Genomic DNA, 15,428 nt, shown 5'->3' with positions numbered 1-15,428 from the left:
CGTATTAACCAACGCCGATCAGTGAATAACCAGAAACCAACTCTAATTTAAGTCATTCAATAACATACGTCACAATTGCCAAATCGCACACCATTTGTCAGTTGACAAAGTATATAAGCAGAATGCCGGAAGCAAGTTTTCTCGTTTTGCATTTTCCATAGCTTTATTAAAAATGTCTCATAATCCAGTAAGTATTTCAAGCGCAATTAAACTACATGTTCTAACATAATCACTTCGAATCATAGGTTTCTAAAGTGTTCTATAAGGGGAAAGAACATGACTTTATTGTATTTGTTTCTTCGCCAGAAATCTACGCAAAGTATTTAAAGGATCCGTCAGTAGCTCTTGTTAGTGTTGTCGATTCGTTCAAAGTCTTTACCTCCAGAGGCGGTGGTTCTCAGGGCAAACTAGATGAGGCTTCCGGTTCGCTGATTGAAAATCAATTTGGCACAAGTAGTGAAGAAGAAGCCATCGTCAAGATCTTGAAATCAGGAGAGCTGCAGGAATCAAAAGGAATCAATAGGAAGGCATGGGAGTCTACAAATGACAGCATTGGGGCGAGAGGAGGACATTAAGGACTTTATACTGTTTTGTGCATGATGAAATTCCCAATTCATAATTATGAAAGTGCCACAACTATTACTTTCGTAGCAACGTCCAAAAATGTAAAAATAAAGTGAAATAATTATACAGCCAACTTAAATCCAACTTCAACACCTAGCTAGGGTGACGGTTTCTCAAACTCTAGGGTATTCTGGTTGTTTCCCGCTCTGAGTATGGACTTCGAACATCATTTGTAGTCACGACTGTGTCATGAAGACACTCCAATTTTTCGGCGTTACTGTTTCCATCAATCATAGGCGAATTGATATAATAATCGTTTGTAGAGTTTTCAACATAATTCTTAAGATACTGATTTGATACTTTTCGTCGAAAACTTGAAAACCCACTTCCTACACTACTAATTCGTTTCGCCATCCGCCTTGTTTTAGATATCGACAATGCCCTAGTAGTAGAAGCATACACAAGGTCTAGTTCATTAGACCAGACAAATCTGAGATACTTCTCCAGGTTCAGTCGATCCTGTAACTTGACTTGAATGTTCAATTGACGAGCAAAAGCTGAAGAACGCTTATCAATAGGTGAAGGTATCAAAATTGGAGATATCGGAGAAATGGTAGCAAGGTATCTGTGGTTGTCCTTATTTCCAGATAGCGATACATATTTTTTGAACGTCACATCCTTGTTGATTTCAGATGTTAATTTATCACTCGACAAACGGCTTGTAATGATTTGATCGTTTGATGCTGCTACTTCCTTATTCGAAAATGCCACAGCTTCCTGATGTACTGAAAATTTCTCAATATTGATAACAATCGGTACGTTCGAAAGAGCAAGAGTGGCGTTTTTAAAATTAGAATAACGAGTAAAATTCCAGTGCTTGGAGTAAGACAGTGCTGAAGATGAATTTTTGTTTTGTGAGACAAAAAGTGGTTGAACGGCTATGGGAATATATGTTGAGTTTCCTCCGTCTTGTTTGCACTTTTCTGAAAAGCTGAAATCCCATTTGTACCCATTCAAGTCATTATTAAAACAAATATGTGCCCTAATTTCTTCTTCCCAAAGATTTTTTTCTGCTTCACTTACTGCGGTCAATAGTAATTCATATATGGCAAAGTCAAACTCAAATGCAAGCTTGAACGAAGTTGCCGAAGCAGTCTGTAATCCAACCTCATCATCTGCAAGTACAAGACCGGCACATGTTAAAGACAGTAAAAACTTTACAGAATATTTATCTGCTTTATGCACATTGGCAAAGGCTATATAAGATTTGAATAGAAAACACCCCATGTAATTTGACTTGATCGAACCATCTTTTTCGCGCCAGGTAACATGTAATGCTCCACATAAGCTAGCGCGCCCTAAATAACAAGGATCGAATTGCACTTTCGAATCCAAATGAAGTCTTGTCCACAGTTCTGATGAACTAGAGAGAAGTCTATGAGATTCATGCTCGTCATTTACCTTATCTAATGCATTTGAAATTACAGAAAGAGAAATTAACAGTTCTTGATTGGCAATTGGATTATCTTCCGCAGGAGTGAGATTAATCAGTTCCTGCAGCAAAAGACGATAGCGCAAAAACCGAGTAATAGGCTAGACAGATGTTAGTTTATATTCCAAAAATACCAATATTCGCTATACATTAAGTGCCAGTGATCCTAGTGATAAATCCGGCCTGTCGCCACTAATTTCCACGGCATGCATGAGGTTTTGGCATCCCTAAAAAAAATTATTAAAAGACTGAATTCATAGTATTAAGAAAAATATATAGCTAACAATCACCCAGTTTCGTTGCTGCTCCGATAATGAATTCTGATAATTCTTCAATATTTGAATCACGTTGTGGTAATTGACGCAATATTGTTGATAAATTACAATGTGTGAAACCTTTTGTTGTAGAATTTTTCCAATCATGGCCGCAACCGAAGATGATTTGGGAGAAACCATTTGTTTTTCCCATCCAGCATTTGGAAAATTCACGGTACCTCGAGTAAATGCTGCCGATGGAGCGTAGAGCGTTGGATATGCTCGATACAACTCAGAAAGAATTTCGTGATGCAACTCAAGAAGATACAAAGCAGTTGATTTTATTCCGGCAGAGAGGTCAATCTCTTGTCTGCCGCAAGATTCGAGCATTGAAAAATACATCTGGAAAAAAATTTTGTTAGCAGGCAGTTATAATTGGTTCGGTAATTGCGCACGTTAACAAGTATTCGAAGACCACTCAAATGAGACTCTTCAGTTCGAATAAATTCCTCAATACATAATCTTCTGCGTGCTGATCGCAGCAGTGACTTATTCTCAAAAGTAACCAAGGGAGAACTTAGGCTTAAGTGTAAACTATTAATAGACGGCATTGAATAAGAATCTGAATTTACTCTGTAGATAAGGTGCATGTTGGATATGCTGCTTGCTGCTGACTCTTCACTCTCTGAACCACTCTGATTATCATCGTGGGGGTCTGTCTTTTGGGAAAGAGAATATGACGATCTGGATGCTAGCAAAGTCACATCCTCTTGTGAGTTCTCCTCATCAGTTTTCAAACCATCGTATTCAGTAGCAACAGAATTGAACTCTTTATTCCCAACAACTGCAGTCAAAGAATCAATTACTATAGAGCATTCATCTGTTGATAAAGTTTCGTCCAAGTTCGTCGTATCAGTAATATCAAGCTTCGCAACAATTAAAGCATCGTCTAACCGACCGCTCTCTGTAGACACAGACGATGATGAATCAAAAAATATTTGATCCATGAAGGTCGACAATCTGAACCAAACAAATCAAAATCAAAATCAAACACACACTTGCAATGATTGTAAAATTTATTTATTTTACTCTTTGTCCGGCGGCCAGTTTTCCAATTTTACCGGCCCGGCCGATTGGTGGTGGTTCATCATAGTTCTGAATTAAATTAACTCGTAAACCGCGATGATTACATTTTACATTGATTGACTGACTTGTAACTATCTTTTGACAATTTCATATTGCACTTGTAAATTAATAATCAAAACAAAAATATTTGTACACCAAACTCCGAAAATGCGATAAGAAGCAAATTATTTTTTTCAATATAAAAATAATCAAACAAGTTTATTATTCTGAAACGATGTTTATTTGACTGAGCCAGCTGTTACCATATTGCTGCTGCCGTGCCCTGTCAATAAGCTTTCTTCGGTTTTCCCTTCTCAATTTCCAATTCTCTCTAACTTTTTTACTATTTTCAAGTAATTTTAAAGTCTCTTCTCTCATATTTTTAAGCTCTTCCATTTCCTTACTTCGACTTTCAGCATCCTGGCTAAAATCATAAAACCCCACGCCTTTGGTTCGTATTTCCTTAGAGGCATCATAATGAACGTCATCGACAAGCGAGTCATCTCGTTCAAATATTTGACGCATGGCGTCTTCATTTCCATGAAATGCTTGGTACTGAATTTTATCTCCGTAGATTAATTTATCTGGACGCGATACCTTTGCTATAGTCTCATCATGCTCATCATCGAACCGATGAATTTTATATCGGGAAACTAATCTCGTTCTTCCAAACTCATCTGTATGCTCGATCAAATCATCATCAGACACTTCGCTCTCGCTCTCGTTGCCATTGTTTTCGCCACTGGAACCGGCGACAAACATCTCGACGTCCAACGCACTATCATTCAAATCCAATCCCGCAGTATATCCTTTTTTTAAAGCATCATACTGCCTAGCTTTTCGCTTTAACTGTTTTTCTGCATAGCTTTCATCTGTTTTAAGACGATCTTGTCGTTCAATGATCTCGTCCCGGGCAATGCGACCTTGAATGCCTTTGTTGCTGGGCTCAGAATGCAAAACGCCACGCTTTTTTCGAACACGTCCACTGCTTGAACTAGAATTGAGTTTAGTGCTGCCATTTTTTGCCTTGTCCTTAATGAATTTTTCTTTTAGCAAAGCAAGTTCGTTAGATAGCGTGACAGACGATGAGGAGGAGACCAAGATTTGCTTCTTTGCCTTCGCCTCCTTCGCAGCTGCAAGCACCTGAGAATCAATAGGTGGCTTATAGTAAGACGACATTCCAAATTTGTAAATTCCACAGAAGCAGAAAATGTGGTTTCATTAATCATATACAAAAGAAATGACCCTTACCCAATTGAACAATTCAGGGATTATAAAAATGCAACTGCAGCACCCAGTGCCAACAACGTAATCTCCTATCTTCCTACCATTGTACTATTTGGACTCCTTTGTAGTTTAACAAAAGCTGATCGTACGAAAAGCCGTTCTTGATTCAAGGCATGGCCGCAACTGACAAGCATCGTGGCATGGCAGGTGGAATTGCCTTAATATATAGCTCGTCTGGCTTAGTAATGGATTACCTTATGTGCGGCTCGGACTGTCGTCACCTTCAAAGGCGATGACTCAAGCTCGGGAATGGCTCAAGGTTTATTTGATTCTTTCGTAAAAGTAAAACAGACCGGCCGTATTTTGATGCAATTCGCCTGGTGTTTCAAGTGGATTCGAGAACCAGTTTATCTGCATCTCGTCTAGTGTCAGGTTGTTAGTTGGAGACTACTTATTACTATTATTTTGAGCAATGTGCCGGTTTTTGATTTTCAAAGGTAGATGCTAACCCTCATGTTGTACCTGATCTTGCATAAGTGCGAATACTGAAGATCACACGACTTGGTTCGGTTTGTTAGTTTGCTTTACTTACACTTGTTTAGGACGAGACCCGATATTACTTGCACACTTGCTCACAAGGCCTGAGCATTCCATCATAAAGTAAGCACCGGCCTTCAATTTCATGTTGCCTCAACTAACACTAAATACAGCCAATCTTATGATTCAAGACTCAGAATCGATACAAGGTATAGTAGTTGATTATCTCACGATCATCAGGTTGCTAACTTTTGTAGACGTCCAATCAACGGTGATGGCTTTGGTGTCGGGTACTATACTCAAGAAGCAGATCCCGAACTAGGCGACGCACCATGCGTGTTTTGCGCTACCACACCTGCTTGGAATAATATGAATTTGGCCAGGCTTGCCGAGAAAACTAAATCATCTCTTGTGTTTGCGCATGTGCGTGCATCGACTGCCGGCATTCTTTCCGAAAACAACTGCCACCCGTTTACCTACCACTCCCTAATGTTTATGCACAATGGCCAGATTGCCAACTTTGGTCGGATAAAACGCAAGTTTGTGGCCCATATTAAGGACGCATACTTTCTTTTCATTCAGGGCGGCACGGATTCGGAATGGGCATTCGCATTGTTTTTGGACTGTTTGGATAAGCTCGGAACTAATCCGGCTGATGCCGGACCGAATGGGTTTGGTCATGAAATTCTACGAACCGCAATGTTGAAAACCATTGAATACATCAAAGATTGGTCTAAGCAATGCGCAGTGGGCGATTTAGACAAGGATGAGCCTTCACTTTTGAACTTTGCCGTGACAGACGGCCATACCGTGGTTGTTACTCGTTACATTACCTCTCGCACTGAGGAAGCTGCCAGTTTACATTTTTCTACTGGTTCAAGATTTATCGAATATAAACCTGGTCAATATAAAATGGAGCGCCGGGACCGACGGCAAGATGTTATCCTTGTGGCATCAGAACCTTTAACGTTCGAAAGATCAGATTGGGTTACCGTGCCTACCAATACTGTTGTCACGATCAACAATCAGACTGTTCTACTGCATCCAATAATTGACGAATACTATCAGAAGGATCCTTCCATATCGAGAAAGAGTGACTTTGCCGCGTCACGTGGCCTGGTATCACCAATTGTGGAACCGCAAGCTGTAACGAACGTGCAACTTCCTCCGCTTGAAAGAGAAGGTCGTAGAAGGTTGAGTCTTACAGCTTGAAAACCTGCTTGTTGCTTCATGGATTTTTTTTTTTTTTTTTTTTTTTTCGCAATGTTAAAATTCTTGCTTTGTGGCGTTTTTTTTCTAAAAAGTGAGAATAAATGTATATTAAGCCATTTTCAAATTTATTAATCAAAATTAAAATCATGTATTACCGTACTACCGTCTATCAGGTGGCCGATATTGCTTGTTTCTTTCTAACCGGATTGTTAACCAATCGGCTGCTTCTTTAACTCCTTCACCTCTTAAAGCTGATATCGGTAACACCCTGCTGTCCCGGGCTCCAAGATGCTCGGCAATCCGATTAAAAATTTCCTTAATATCTTCAACTTCCAAACTATCATCTCTGTCTTGCTTGTTTGCCAACATTAAAACCGGAATCCCCTCTGTGTCTTCATGAGCCACGATCGTTTGCAGCGTATCCCGGCATTCCTCTATTCGCGCCCGGTCCGTGGAGTCCACCACAAACACAATGGCATGACATTCAGCGTAATATTCATGCCAGAGTGTGCGCAGTGCATGCTGTCCACCCACGTCCCAAAGTTTTAAATGCGTGTTATTAATTGTTATATGGCCAACTAACGCCAACATTCATTAGTACATTGTAATTCTTCGTCTTATTCTTTTTTTTTCTACCGTTCTGTCCTACTGTTGGAACAATTTTATCAGATGATAAACTGCGCCCTTCATTGTAGATGCCTTTAAGCTTCTCCAGCAAGGTCTGTAAAGTTGTATTGCAATCAGTATTTAGAAGTAACACATGAGATCAAAGATCACGCTTACTGTTTTACCAGCGTTATCTAATCCCAGAATAAGTACCGAATACTCTAAACCGGTCAGAACTTTTCAATCACAATAATAAAATATGTGATGTCGCATCAAGCCTACCTTCCCTCCTTGTTAGTTCCTGAATAATTCCTCGCGCCAAATGATACATTTTGTTTCACTAAACCGTGTTTGCCAACAGGCTTTTGATTGCAGCCAATTTTTAACGGTCAGTAATTGCAACTAAACAAATTCTAATAATCCAATAAATAAATATATAGCTTGTTTTGTTAGTACTGTTTTGCTCTCAGATCAATAAGCATCTATCGACAGCACATTGCGGCTCTCATGCGTCCAAACTTTAAAAGTTTGGAATAAACTCCCAAAATGTCAAATTTATTACCAGGTATTATTTTTTTCAGATCAATTGGCTAGCAAAGTTTTCCATCAAACAAAATCATGAAATACTAGTTATTCAAATGAATCTTTACCTTGACGGATCAAAATTTGTTTCAGCAAAAATTTCGTTTGCGAAATCTTCAGAAAATAATTTCTCAGAACTTCATGATCAAATTCAACAACAAATTTCAACATTGCGGTCAGAGCCAAAACGAATATTTGCGCTTGTTAAATCTGCAATTCGATATAAAGAATTACTTGATGTTATTTTAGACAAAAGTGGGATTTTAAAAAATGAAAAGGTTAAGGGAAAAAAAAAAAAAAAAATTGAACGACGACATGTTCTAACGTCAACAATAGGTTGCATATCCGATTGCTTTGTTATTGGTTCATGATTTATTAATATCCAAAACCGGAATCACGGCAGGAAAAGGGCCATTAAAAGACGCAGTACTTCGTCATAAGACTAGGCTTAAGGGAGAATTTACAAAGATCAAAATTAAGAAACAAATTGTAGATATCAAAGACTTCAACGTGGTTACCAGTGACAGAACCACAAGATGGATCCGCGTGAACACGTTGATTCCATCAAATATTTTGCAAAACCTGTCGTTCCAACCAACTGAGGAATTCCCACCGAAGCAAGGCTTTATTTACAAGGATCCGTACATTCCTCATTTGTATGCGGTTTCAAACGCGCACACAAGAATGATCACAAACTTACCGGCATATAAGAAGGGAGAAATAATTATTCAAGATCGAGCTTCGTGTTTTCCTGCTCATGTTCTTCAACCCAATCCCGGAGAAATTGTTATTGACTCGTGTGCTGCTCCCGGAAACAAGACATCACATCTGTGCGCGATCATGGAGAACAAAGGGAAGATCATCGCCTACGAACTTAATTCAGAACGATCAAAAGTGCTGAACCGAATGGTCAGTATTGCAGGATCGAAAATTATTCGAGTCCAAAATAAGGATTTTACGGTAGAACTCCCACTGGAGCATAAAGAAGTTAGCAAGCTTTTATGTGATCCATCTTGCTCGGGCTCGGGTATTTTCCGCAAGGAAGAATTTAATGCAGAGTCCGAACAAGGTGTCGGTACCGAATCAATCGGCGAAGATGTTGTTGCCAAGCGCTTGCAAAACCTGGCCACGTTTCAAAGAATGATCATGAAGCATGCACTTACCAAATTTCCAAAGGCGACCAGAGTGGTTTACTCCACCTGTTCTATTCACGCAGAGGAGAACGAAGATGTTGTTCGTCGGTTACTAGAAGACGAAGAAATCAATCAACTCGGTTGGCGACTAATGCCGCGGGAACGTGCGATTCCAAACTGGCACCGGCGAGGATGGCAAGACAAGTTTGAAGGTATCAATTTTGCACAGTCTCCTGAAGAGTTAGCACAAGGCTGCATCAGGGCAGAGCCCGTGATCGATGGTGGTATTGGTTTTTTCGTGGCCGGATTTGAAAAATTGGGAAAACGTGCTCTCAAGCGCGCTCTTCGAAAAGTTCAAGATGAAAAAAATGAAAACGAGGATGATAATGAGCAAGAAGAGGAACAAGAAGAGGAACAAGAAGAGGAACAAGAAGAGGAACAAGAAGAGGAGCAAGAAGAGGAGCAAGAAGAGGAATGGAATGGGTTCGAAGAAGAACCTGTTGTTCTTGCAGAATCAGAAATCGACATCACGCCGACTAAGCGAAGAAACAATAAACGGAAGAAAACTGGAAATCGAAAATAACGCCTAATTAACATAATCATCCCTTTTATAACAATAGCATCTAAAGAATAGCAAAGTCTTAAATGACGGATGCGGTATGATAAAATCCCCCCCAATATTCATATTATGTACAAATTTTGTTACCGAGAATGCATGAAATGCAAAATAACAACGCAAGAATGGTCTTGCTTTTATCACCCGGCCTGATCTGAAGATGTAACTTCTTCGAGTTGATCGAGTTCGTCGTCTCCAAGTTTTAACTCCAATGCAATAACCCGCGTGTATAAAACTTTTCGTCGACAGACACTGCATTCGCCCATGGTTTGGGTGGCTTTAGAACCTGAACTTAAAGCCTTGTACATGCATTCATGACAATACATGTGTCCTAGCGCATCATGTTAGAAGCCAGTTTGTAATCAAACCTGATCAATAAAGCTTACCGCAAGGAGTGGCCATTAAAATTTCTGGTTGGTCAAAGCAAATCACACAATTAAAATCGCTTAACAATGTTGAACTCTCCACCGGTTTTTCCTCAACAACTTTGTGCTTCTGCCATTGCAAGACATCTTGGTTTCCTGAATAGCCGTCGTCGTCAGAGTTACCGACACTTATACTATCATCATTGTCGCCGCCAACGTCGTCAAAGTCGTCGTCTTCTAGTTCGCTGTAATCGCTATCATCGTAATCGTACTCATTTATTACTCCTTCGGCGGCAACTTCGTCATCGTCGTCATCACCGATATCAATAACATCTGGTTGCCTGGTAATCCGTCGTCTTTGAAAAGGCGGCAGGTTATCAACTTCGTCGAGATCAACAACTTCAGCGATATTTCTTCTAACTCCACCGAACCGCAATGATGTACTATCTGGCAAGTTTGCGGCCAATGACCTCGGCCTGTTGTTAGGTAAAGACATAGTGGCGAGTGGTACAACATCAACTTGATTAAGTCCGCTTGCCTCTTGCTGTGACAAATCTGATACTACACTACTGTCATCTCTCCGGTTTTGATTGATGTCATCAGAAATTGAAATGCTATGCGCACGCTCCGCCGACCGGTCCGGATCGCTCGTCGAACTTGATAATCTGTCCCCATCCAAGTTAAGCACATCGGCTGGCGATGCATGCGTTGACGATAATTCCCTAACATCAGCTTGCATGTCAAGCGATATTTGAAATCTTGAAGCGTCTTCCTTCTCAGGCCGATATGCCTCGTCTTGTCGTGGCAAGGTATCATGTAAACGTGGCACTGTCGTGTCTGTGGCCATGATGATAAATCAAACGCCGCACGTCAGCAGCAAAACATATGATCGACCGTAAACTAAAATATAAAAAAAATTCTGATGCAAATGTGCTTATTTAAAATCTTGAGATGTCTGACTATATATGATATTCCAACAACTGAATATTAGTTGTGGAGGTTTGGAGTTCGCCAGCAAACTTTACTCAATGCCGCTTAGGTAATTAGTTCCATTAACCACCTCTTCAAACTCGTTTAACTTGGTCGCGAAACATACCAGGATATACAAACAAGCATTGTACAATTTACGATATTCTGGACTTTTTTTTAGTTTTTTATTGATTAATTATACATGAACAGAATGCGCTTATCTGGGTGCGTTTCTCGCAGGAGCATGCCAGTGTTCCGAAGTGCCGTCAGGCATATTAGTTCGCAGTCTAGCGTAAGTCAAATCAAAAAAAAAAAAAAAAAAAATACGTAATTCTTTGATTCCAGCATTATAATTAATCTAACCTATTTTTATATAGAGCTCGAGTTTGTTTAAGCTGACGACTTTACCAAACGGTCTTCAAGTTGCAACCGATGGTTCTCCCGGTCATTTTTCAGCACTCGGATTGTACGTTAATGCGGGCTCGCGGTATGAAGGAACGTCATTGACTGGTCTTTCCCATATAATGGATCGACTGGCATATCAGTCTACTCAAGATTTCTCGGCTGAAGAAATGAACGAGAACCTGAGCAAGCTTGGTGGCAACAACATGTGCGTGTCATCGCGAGAATCAATAATTTATCAAGCTGCCGTGTTTAATAAAGACGTGACGCCCATGTTTAATTTACTGGCGTCTACTGTTCAACGACCGATAATTAACCAAGAGGAATTACAAATCCAGAAAGAGACTGCTGAGTATGAGATTGGTGAGATCTGGCAAAAGCCGGATTTGATTTTACCCGAACTGTTGCACACCGTGGCATATGAAAATAATACACTGGGTAATCCGTTATTATGCCCAGAAGATAGATTACCAGCGATTACTGTCGATGATGTTTTGCTTTATCGACAAAAGTTTTATACGCCTGAAAGAATCGTGGCCGCGTTTGTTGGCGTGGAACACGAGGTCGCGGTCCAGCTTGCAACTGACCAATTCGGATCTCTTGAGCGAGGAGCCATTCGAGTTGAAAATGAAGTTTCGCGATATACTGGAGGTTCAGTTGATCTGGGCCAGATGCCAACACAACATGTTCCTAACCAGCCTGAGCTCGTTCATGTTTTCGTTGCGTTTGAAGGATTATCCATTACGGATCCAGATATTTATGCACTTGCAACTCTGCAAACACTCCTTGGTGGTGGTGGTTCGTTCTCTGCCGGTGGGCCTGGCAAGGGAATGTACTCTCGTCTTTACACGAACGTTTTAAACAGATATGGATTTGTGGAGACCTGCGCATCATTTAATCATTCTTATAGTGATTCTGGTCTGTTTGGAATTACCATATCGTGTCTGCCTTCACATGCATCGCTTGCGCCAGCTATTATTGCCTCACAACTTGCTTATTGTACTTCTAATTTTTCTGGAGGGTTGACTGAAATAGAAGTTAAGAGGGCCAAGAATCAACTCAGGTCATCGTTACTGATGAACCTTGAAAGCAAAATGGTTGAACTTGAAGATTTAGGCAGGCAAGTTCAAGTTGCTGGAAAGAAAGTGCCGGTGTCGGAGATGTGCGAGAAAATCGATCAATTGACGTTGAAAGATATCAGGCGGGTTGCTAGGAGGGTACTTAAGGATGGGGCTAAAAATCAAGGCACCATTAGTACTGGCCCCACAGTCATTACCCAAGGTAGACCCGGCGTGTTTGGAGACATTGAGGCTGAAATTAAAAAATACGGCTTGGGAATTTAAGGAGCAAAAAGATATTTGCATATATATAGTTATAGATTATAATAAGATGTATGCGTTGTACATAGAAAAATACTGGAAAGGGAAAGAACATAAAAAGAAAATATTGTGTAAAGTTGAATGGGCGTTTACAATTTCATTAAGAAAATCACAACAAACAAAATTTTATATATCCTGACAATCGCCATGCCATTTTGATCTCAAAGTGTCTAGGACCTGCCCAAACGACTTATTAATTTACTGTCTAGCATTGATAATGTCAACAAACTCAGGCTTGAGCGAAGCGCCGCCAACAAGAAATCCATCAATATCAGCAGCGCCGTTGAAAGATTTGGCGTTCTTGCCGTTGACAGAACCACCGTAGATAATTCTGGTGTTCTCAGCCTGTTCGGCACCAATAACTTCAACAAGGTGCTTGCGAATGGCAGCATGAACAGCCTGGGCATCTTCAGGAGTGGCAGCAAGACCGGTACCGATAGCCCAAACAGGTTCGTATGCAATGACAATGTTTGACCAGTCCTTAACTTTCTCTACCACGGCATCGATCTGGCGGTTCACAACTTCAATCGTCTTGCCAGCATCACGCTCTTCAAGAAGTTCACCAATGCACAAGATAACACCAAGTCCGTTGTCAAGTGCAAACTTAGTCTTGGAAGCGACGAACTCATCAGTTTCGTTAAGAATCGTGCGACGCTCAGAGTGGCCGAGAATGACCCACTTGGCACCAACGTCCTTGATCTGCTCGACACTAAAAGCAAATTAAAAAAAAAAAAACCACTACAAATGACTCAAAAATTTAGCAAGAAATACGTACGCGACTTCACCGGTGTAAGCGCCAGTGTTCTTATCGAACGAGTTCTGAGCCGCGATCTCGACGGTAGCCTGCTTAAGGTGCGTTTGGGCCCAGTCAAGGTATAGAGCTGGAGGAGCAATAACCACCTCTAAGCCAAACAGAAAATGCGTTTAGATAAATGCAAAATGAGCAGCAATATATTAGGAAACGTACCGACATTAGAGGGCAACTCGGCAGCATTGAGTTGCTCTACAATTGCCTTGATCGACTCTTTCAAGCCGTTCATCTTGAAGTTACCGCCAACGAAAAAAGTACGAGCCTAAACGTAATAATAGTGTGACAGATTAGCAATTAATAATAAATTGTCACATTAACGACCATATGAGCAGCCAGATTGTTATGCTGAACTAACTGGTGTAGATCAATCGAGTGCAACTTGAACATGAAACAGGCTCGCAATCACAACACGACGCATGACTGTGTACTTTAACATGCACAATTGCCAGTCTCAAGTAAAAAAACGTATAAAACTTAATACGTACCATTTTGAACAATGAAATTCTTGAAGGACAATGATTTTGTCTGTGTGGTGAAAATTTGTGAAAGGCCAGTATGTTGTGAATGTATTAAATCGTTGGTTTGTTCCGGCAGGGTAAGGGCCCACCCAGGTACCGGATGCCTGGTTTGGCACGAGTTTCCCCGTGTTTTGATGTGCCATGTGCCGAACGAACATCCCGCGACCATACTGCCGACAGTTCACAGATCATACTTGCGTGTATGCGGGTTGAATTGGGCACTGAGTGATGGACAAAGTTACGAACGTGTTTAAACTCGCGCTAGTGAGGGCATATACCGTATCTGTGTATTTTTATTCAAGTATTCTAAACATTAAGCGCAGGCTGTCTTGATTGTTCGAAACAAGCCTCCGGAAGCGTCATTTCAAGGTAACTGAGGTTCTCATTATACGTGATGATTGTGTTGTTCACCAATTACTGCCTTAGATTACTGCAGTACGGTACTACGACGATTAGTAGATCCGGTCGAGTTTTGGAAAGAACGCTATGACGATGTCACGCGTCAACTTCGAACAGCGCAAGAAAAAATAGCAAGCTTATCGAAAACGCTTGGTGCATTATTCTTTAAAATTTGCATGAGAATTGTTTTGCCATACTAACTGGTTGTAGACGATACCAAGAAAGCCAGAAGTAGCGAACATTGCGCTGTGCCAAACGAGACTGATGTACTTTGCATTAATAGAGATGATTCCATGGACAGATTTGCACAGTTTTATACCTCAGGTATGTGTACAAACACAATTAATCAGGGTTGTTATTCAATGGCCAATTATATATATATATCTGTATATATAGATCATTCGTTACTTTTGCGTGCAACCGACCAGGTCTTGACAAAATATGAGACATTTGCCACTTCACCTGGCGAAATTGAAAATTGTTTGTCAGTGATTTATAAAAACCTGACTGAATTTCCCTTCGTGACTGCAATATATATTGACAGAATGATACCCGCGATTGTTGAACGGCTACATACCCTTGAGTGGGCGGTCAGTTGCGTTATATGTGGATTGGTGGTGGGTATTCGAGAAGTCATACAATTCGACGTGATTAATAAACAACAAGGCAAATTAATCATGGCGTACGCAGCTGCTCTACACCGAGTTTCTGCTAAGGGCCACTATCGCGAAGGTGCGGAGTCAAAGTAGAGGCAGATTCATGAGTGTAAGACTAACAAAAATGATGAAGAAGCGATACGGCAGGTATTTGAAGGCCTCAAAACAACGTCGCAGCAAATTTGTCGCTTGAACGATGCTGCCCGGTTAGGGTCAGTTAATAGTTGCATGTGGTACATCTTCATCCTTCGGTACGCATGTGCCACGGAGCCTGCAGCGAAATACGAGGCCGTCCGCCACGACTTGGAGCGAGTGTTGTTTGGCGAATTTGAGCAGGAATACGGTGACGTCGTCCGGCATTACTGTTTGGTCCAGTTCCAGGATGAATGTGTATAATAATTACGATGACTAAAATAAACTGTAATTGGCGACCGATAACGATAACGCGAGCCGCACGAGCCCTATCTTGTGTGCCCTAACGAAAACAACAGCAGTCACGCGCAGGCGGCCGCTCGGGTGCGCTTCAGCGGTCGCACAAGACACGCCGAGCACGAAGGCCACACTGAGGTGCGCATCGGGCC

The 15,428-nt window shown here is 41.0% G+C and overlaps 10 protein-coding genes across 10 annotated transcripts; 5 read left to right on the top strand and 5 right to left on the bottom strand.

Moving 5' to 3' along the window:
- The first annotated feature begins 98 nt into the window (after positions 1 to 98).
- Positions 99 to 695, top strand: V1514DRAFT_333647 (ribosome maturation protein). The gene is made up of 2 exons (XM_066928082.1): positions 99 to 187; positions 246 to 695. Exons 1-2 carry the CDS (start codon positions 173 to 175, stop codon positions 573 to 575), a joined length of 345 nt encoding a protein of 114 aa, XP_066782450.1. The 5' UTR covers positions 99 to 172; the 3' UTR covers positions 576 to 695.
- Positions 593 to 3,460, bottom strand: V1514DRAFT_368629 (uncharacterized protein). The gene is made up of 4 exons (XM_066929910.1): positions 2,766 to 3,460; positions 2,341 to 2,712; positions 2,206 to 2,283; positions 593 to 2,157 (listed from the first exon to the last, which is right to left on the bottom strand). Exons 1-4 carry the CDS (start codon positions 3,315 to 3,317, stop codon positions 745 to 747), a joined length of 2,415 nt encoding a protein of 804 aa, XP_066782449.1. The 5' UTR covers positions 3,318 to 3,460; the 3' UTR covers positions 593 to 744.
- Positions 3,461 to 3,530: 70 nt separating this feature from the next.
- On the bottom strand, positions 3,531 to 4,846 carry V1514DRAFT_333643 (uncharacterized protein). Its single transcript, XM_066928081.1, has one exon. It carries the CDS (start codon positions 4,612 to 4,614, stop codon positions 3,658 to 3,660), a length of 957 nt encoding a protein of 318 aa, XP_066782448.1. The 5' UTR covers positions 4,615 to 4,846; the 3' UTR covers positions 3,531 to 3,657.
- Positions 4,847 to 4,956: 110 nt separating this feature from the next.
- Positions 4,957 to 6,556, top strand: V1514DRAFT_333640 (nucleophile aminohydrolase). Its single transcript, XM_066928080.1, has 4 exons — positions 4,957 to 5,159; positions 5,265 to 5,322; positions 5,373 to 5,408; positions 5,457 to 6,556. The coding sequence occupies exons 1-4, from the start codon at positions 5,135 to 5,137 to the stop codon at positions 6,409 to 6,411; spliced, it is 1,074 nt and encodes a 357-aa protein (XP_066782447.1). The 5' UTR covers positions 4,957 to 5,134; the 3' UTR covers positions 6,412 to 6,556.
- On the bottom strand, positions 6,488 to 7,512 carry V1514DRAFT_333638 (ADP-ribosylation factor family-domain-containing protein). The gene is made up of 4 exons (XM_066928079.1): positions 7,300 to 7,512; positions 7,195 to 7,238; positions 7,048 to 7,132; positions 6,488 to 6,989 (listed from the first exon to the last, which is right to left on the bottom strand). Exons 1-4 carry the CDS (start codon positions 7,346 to 7,348, stop codon positions 6,571 to 6,573), a joined length of 597 nt encoding a protein of 198 aa, XP_066782446.1. The 5' UTR covers positions 7,349 to 7,512; the 3' UTR covers positions 6,488 to 6,570.
- A 143-nt stretch (positions 7,513 to 7,655) lies between these two features.
- On the top strand, positions 7,656 to 9,315 carry V1514DRAFT_343675 (S-adenosyl-L-methionine-dependent methyltransferase; the record flags this gene model as incomplete). The annotated part of the gene is made up of 2 exons (XM_066929153.1): positions 7,656 to 7,877; positions 7,936 to 9,315. The coding sequence occupies 2 exons, from the start codon at positions 7,656 to 7,658 to the stop codon at positions 9,313 to 9,315; spliced, it is 1,602 nt and encodes a 533-aa protein (XP_066782445.1).
- V1514DRAFT_333634 (uncharacterized protein) lies at positions 9,136 to 10,698 on the bottom strand. The gene is made up of 2 exons (XM_066928078.1): positions 9,735 to 10,698; positions 9,136 to 9,679 (listed from the first exon to the last, which is right to left on the bottom strand). The coding sequence occupies exons 1-2, from the start codon at positions 10,558 to 10,560 to the stop codon at positions 9,489 to 9,491; spliced, it is 1,017 nt and encodes a 338-aa protein (XP_066782444.1). The 5' UTR covers positions 10,561 to 10,698; the 3' UTR covers positions 9,136 to 9,488.
- On the top strand, positions 10,643 to 12,548 carry V1514DRAFT_333633 (Metalloenzyme, LuxS/M16 peptidase-like protein). The gene is made up of 2 exons (XM_066928077.1): positions 10,643 to 10,974; positions 11,060 to 12,548. The coding sequence occupies exons 1-2, from the start codon at positions 10,885 to 10,887 to the stop codon at positions 12,425 to 12,427; spliced, it is 1,458 nt and encodes a 485-aa protein (XP_066782443.1). The 5' UTR covers positions 10,643 to 10,884; the 3' UTR covers positions 12,428 to 12,548.
- V1514DRAFT_333630 (Triosephosphate isomerase) lies at positions 12,445 to 13,937 on the bottom strand. The gene is made up of 4 exons (XM_066928076.1): positions 13,760 to 13,937; positions 13,431 to 13,536; positions 13,239 to 13,365; positions 12,445 to 13,172 (listed from the first exon to the last, which is right to left on the bottom strand). The coding sequence occupies exons 1-4, from the start codon at positions 13,760 to 13,762 to the stop codon at positions 12,662 to 12,664; spliced, it is 747 nt and encodes a 248-aa protein (XP_066782442.1). The 5' UTR covers positions 13,763 to 13,937; the 3' UTR covers positions 12,445 to 12,661.
- Positions 13,935 to 15,415, top strand: V1514DRAFT_333619 (uncharacterized protein). Its single transcript, XM_066928075.1, has 6 exons — positions 13,935 to 14,056; positions 14,116 to 14,161; positions 14,219 to 14,344; positions 14,402 to 14,515; positions 14,588 to 14,923; positions 14,981 to 15,415. The coding sequence occupies exons 1-6, from the start codon at positions 14,021 to 14,023 to the stop codon at positions 15,241 to 15,243; spliced, it is 921 nt and encodes a 306-aa protein (XP_066782441.1). The 5' UTR covers positions 13,935 to 14,020; the 3' UTR covers positions 15,244 to 15,415.
- The last annotated feature ends 13 nt before the right edge of the window (positions 15,416 to 15,428 follow it).

This window comes from Lipomyces japonicus (assembly GCF_038497905.1).
Source record: "Lipomyces japonicus strain CBS 7319 unplaced genomic scaffold V1514scaffold_29, whole genome shotgun sequence".
Classification (NCBI taxonomy): Eukaryota; Fungi; Ascomycota; class Lipomycetes; order Lipomycetales; family Lipomycetaceae; genus Lipomyces; species Lipomyces japonicus.
Note: the sequence above shows the minus strand (reverse complement) of the source record. Positions and strands in the feature narration are given on the sequence as shown.